Source organism: Bidens hawaiensis, unplaced genomic scaffold (assembly GCF_021521415.1).
Source record: "Bidens hawaiensis isolate Kalapana, Puna unplaced genomic scaffold, B.hawaiensis_p1.1 tig00012953_1, whole genome shotgun sequence".
Taxonomy (NCBI): Eukaryota; Viridiplantae; Streptophyta; class Magnoliopsida; order Asterales; family Asteraceae; genus Bidens; species Bidens hawaiensis.
Genome location: NW_027492081.1, coordinates 278,877 through 283,329, shown reverse-complemented (window position 1 = coordinate 283,329; position 4,453 = coordinate 278,877). Strand labels below are relative to the sequence as shown.

General features: G+C 35.4%; 1 protein-coding gene across 1 annotated transcript; it reads left to right on the top strand.

Annotated features, from left to right (window-relative positions):
* The first annotated feature begins 529 nt into the window (after window positions 1-529).
* LOC143542660 (uncharacterized) lies at window positions 530-1,477 on the top strand. The gene has a single exon (XM_077035200.1). The coding sequence runs from the start codon at window positions 530-532 to the stop codon at window positions 1,475-1,477; it is 948 nt and encodes a 315-aa protein (XP_076891315.1).
* The last annotated feature ends 2,976 nt before the right edge of the window (window positions 1,478-4,453 follow it).

Genomic DNA, 4,453 nt, shown 5'->3' with positions numbered 1-4,453 from the left:
TTTGTTTAATTGCGTGCGAGAACGTTCGATAGTGTGTTCGTATATATCCGTTTATGTTCGTTAGTGTTTGTTCATAAAGGCTTTTAATATTTTTTTTAATGACTTATCATATAGATTCAAGCAATTATTAACTATAAAACTAAAATATATGTGAGTATTATATGATTAGTTTATGCGTAAATTAAAATATGAATGTTAAAAGAAACACCATCACAAACTTGATAGCCGGATCCATCGAGCTGTTGACATTGACTATTCTCAATTTGCAAAATTAAATAAAACATTGTTTGTGTTCATTTGTGTTCGTCAACTGTTCACGAACAAGAAGTTTTGTTCGGTTAGCTTTTCGTGAATCGTTTGTTTGTTAGATAAAAAGATTAACGGACAAATTAGTGACAAAAATGAACAAGGTCTTGTTCGATTCGGTTCGGTTCGTTTGCATCCTTAGTTTTATATATTCAAAGTTCATTGGATTTGGTATATTAGTGAGATCTTAATTTAATTTGGTTTTTGTTCTGAACAAGGTGTTATGGAGGCAATTAATGTTTATGAACCTCCAAAATTGGTTAGAGAAGAATTTGTGATGTGGAAGCAGCGAATGAAGGATTTTCTCTTTGTATTCGATGCTGCCTTATGGAGATCTATTACTAATGGTCCGTATGTTCCCACGAATGTTTATAGTGGTACAGGTACTGCTGTTCCCAAACATGAAAGTTCTTACACTCTTGAAGACGTAAAGAAGATGGATGTTGACCGGAAGGCTCATGCAATATTGACTAGAGCTCTTTCTAATGAGATATATAAAGGACTAATTCATTGTAAGAGTGCTAAGGAGCTATGGGATAGCTTATGCGAGCAGTATGAAGAAACCCCTGATATTATATGTAAAAGGACACAGTTAGTAATTCAACAATATGAACAGTTTGGTTATATTAGTGGTGAGTCCATGACTCAACAGTTTGAGAGATTCATGTCATTGGTCAGTGAGCTCAAATTTTATGGAAAATACTATGAAAATGATTGTCTGGTAAACAAGTTTATGAGATCTCTTCCTAGTTGTTGGAGGACGTACACCGAGGTAATTGGAAACTACAAGGATCTTACCAAAATGACTCTAACTCAATTACACGGTCATTTGAAGACGTATGAGTTAGAACTGAATCTGGATAACAAGATTAGCCAAGGGGGTGTACAAGTTGAAGAAGCTCATGCTGCTGGTGGGCCGCAATACTTTACCGTGGAGGATCTGGAACAGTTTGATCCAGAATATCTGGAATTAATGGATATACAGTACCAACAGGTGATGCTGAAATTAAGAATTAAAAGGTATAATGAAAGAACTGGAAAGAGCATTGATAGTAGCCCTCTGACAATGTTGAGATTCGGGTTTGACAAGTCTAAGGCAAGATGTAAAAGCTGTCAGAAGACGGGGCACTTTGCTAGAGAGTGCAAATCAACCGTAGCCGCTTCTGCTTAAAAAGATACTTTGGTGATGAAATGATTGGATAAAATGGATGTTATGACTTATGAGATTGAAAGCGAGTTTGGTTTATTACTATTGTGGTTTTTGATTAAAGACTTGTTTTCATGCTTTGTTTACTCTTTAATAGTAAGGACCTTACTGTATTGTTTTGATATCATCATCACTATTGCTCATCATCGATCATAATATAAGCATCAGTTGATATAATTGTGATCTTGAAAGTTTTTGCAAGGCTATATATATGATTTTGTCATATCTTTGTGCTCTGAAACATGCCAGCTTAAGAATGACTTACAACTGGGCTGGGCCGCCGGAACCATAATGGGCCTAAGATCAGTTGCAACTGCAAGGCTTAGATTGTTTTTTAATGTTGTTGGAATTTGAATTTCACTTGTATGCTTATTATTTCTTTACTTTTTTAATTTAATATTGTTGTAATATGATCACTTGCTATCTTTATAGTCGTTATTTAAATGAACCAAACTACACCTCACGTGTAACTTTTAATATCAAAAGTTAACCGGGTTATCTTTTTTAATGGAATCATTAAAAGTTGAAAGTAAATATGCATACATATTTTGATTTGAAAATCAAGGATAGAATTAAGGTTATCCAACAGTTGGCTAACCTTGACGGAATATAGTGAAAATATGAACCATTCAAGTATGATAGGCTTCATAATATAAAACTAAAGACGTCTTAAAAATGAAGCAAACAATAGTCTGCCTTGGTACAATGGAAAACGGGAAACAAACAACGGTCTACGTTGGTACATAGTAAGATTATACGTAAAGAAAGAATTATCAGGTGTGATTAGCTCTATGAAATCACCGAAGTGAGGATCACCTCCAGGATTTGAAAAACCTGTCACGTATTGGATGACTCTAAAATTGTTGAATTTTCAGTTGAAAAATTAATGAACCCCTCATTACAATTAAGTTAAACTTTTGCCTAAGTTAAACTTTTGCCAGTTAGTTGTTGCTGAGTTTTCTCTTTGTTTTTGCATATGTTTTCTATTTGGGTACTGTTCTTGCATGTATGATTTTGATTTTGCTACTAAATCCATCTGGTCCCTTTTGCAAGTTTGATATTGCTTCTGTTTCATATTATTTTAGTGATTAAATGGGGCCCCGATTCATTTGGATGTCGCTCTTGTACATCTTTAGGTGAAATCAAACAAGAAGGTGTGGGTGCGTGGATGAGCCGTGGGAATGATGTGGCACAATGCCACGCCGTGGAACACAACGCCTGGTGTGCTTGGACCACGTGTGTTGTTCCAGTGCGTGGACTTCTCCACGGGTGAAGCGTGCGTAACCACAAAATTATCAAATTGCTTTCATCTTTATACTATTTTTAACTCTATAATTAATTAAACATCTCAATTCTATTTTTGGTAATAACTTATGCTTATAAAGTTTATAAAAGTTAATTACACAATGTTGTACGCTTATCTTTTCCATTACAAACATTCCAATATAAATACTTTGTATCCAAGCTAAAAAGTCTAACATGCTCCTTGAGTTTGCATAAAATAAACGAAGTTATTGAGCTGGACAAAAACGACAAAATTTGGAAACCACGTGCAATGGCAGACCCGGAACTTTTTTCAACCGGGGGGTGGGGGGTGAAAATTTATAATCGTTGTTTGTCTTTCGCAATATAATAATATTTTTTCGGACCGGGTCGGGTCATAAAAAAATGAGCAAGATCTATAGAAGTATGCCAAATATCATTAAAATGTATAATAAAAATTTAAAACATAATATATTTTAAAGTCGTTCTCTACGCGTTTTTATTTTTCGGAATCCACCCGCAGCATCATCTAGCAAGACAATACTTTTTAAATTTTAAATTGGCGACTTTGTTAAACAAAAAACGTTTTGGCGAGCCCATTTAAAAAGCCTATAAAATGCATATTGGACCAAATATGCCATGCATCTTTGCAGCCGTCTCCACTTGTTTTAAGTTTCTATCTTTCTTTTTTATTTCAGAAATCACATATAAATCCACCGAAGAATCTACAGATATGGTGAAGTTTAAGTGAGGCGATTGTGAAATTTTTTATGTGAGACACTCAGTGGGTCCCTGGCCCAGGGACTCAAATCAAGGTCCCGATTACCATTATGATTAGAATATAATTATATTTGTAACTGCACCTATTTTTTTATTCATTATAAACGATAGTTTTGGGGAGTTTAGGCACGCATTATTTCTTCATTTTCAATGCATCAGAGAAAGTTTTAAAACAATAAGACGTTTTTTTATGGGGAGGGTTGGAAGAAAATGATAAGATAAGTTGGATGGCTTGAAGCAAAATTATAAAGGAAAAATATATGGGCGGCTTGGGGGTTGGCAATCTAAAGGCAATGAACGCATCATTACTTGCAAAATGGTTGTCACGGTTCAAAGCGGGTAATAGCTCCTTATGGAGTTATGGGTAAGAGTTATCTCTTCTATTTTAGAGGGTCTCACAAGTGGGAATCGGCACCGGTTAAGGGCTCACTTGGTGGTTCATAGAAGAAGACTTGTCAAGCAGATATAGAAAATAATAATGGCAACAGTAGGATGATAGAAATGTTAAAATTGCAGTTGGGCAAAGTGGATACAATATGATAGATGGGTTGGCGAACTTTCACTAAACGTGTTATTTCTAGATTTATTCGCGTTAGAAAAACAAAAAGACATATTGCTCAAGGAATGTTATGAATGGGTTGAGAATGAAATGAAGTGGAAATGGAGATGGAAAAGGAGGCCCGTTTCACCCGAACGTAAGGTTGATTACAAAATTGCATCGACTTATTCTTTGGTTGTTGTTTCCTTGAATCCGGATTGTTGGTTATGGATGGAGTCGGATGATACGTGCTCAAACTACTTGGTTAAATCGATGCGGTGGAAACTTGTTAATGTGGATCAACAAGGGGTATTAACGTGGGGGATTTGTGTTGTGCGGTCTGTGGTTCGGTTCCAGAG

Excerpts from the sequence above, each read along its gene's own strand:
- LOC143542660 (XM_077035200.1), top strand. The coding sequence starts at position 530 with ATGGAGGCAATTAATGTTTATGAACCTCCAAAATTGGTTAGAGAAGAA.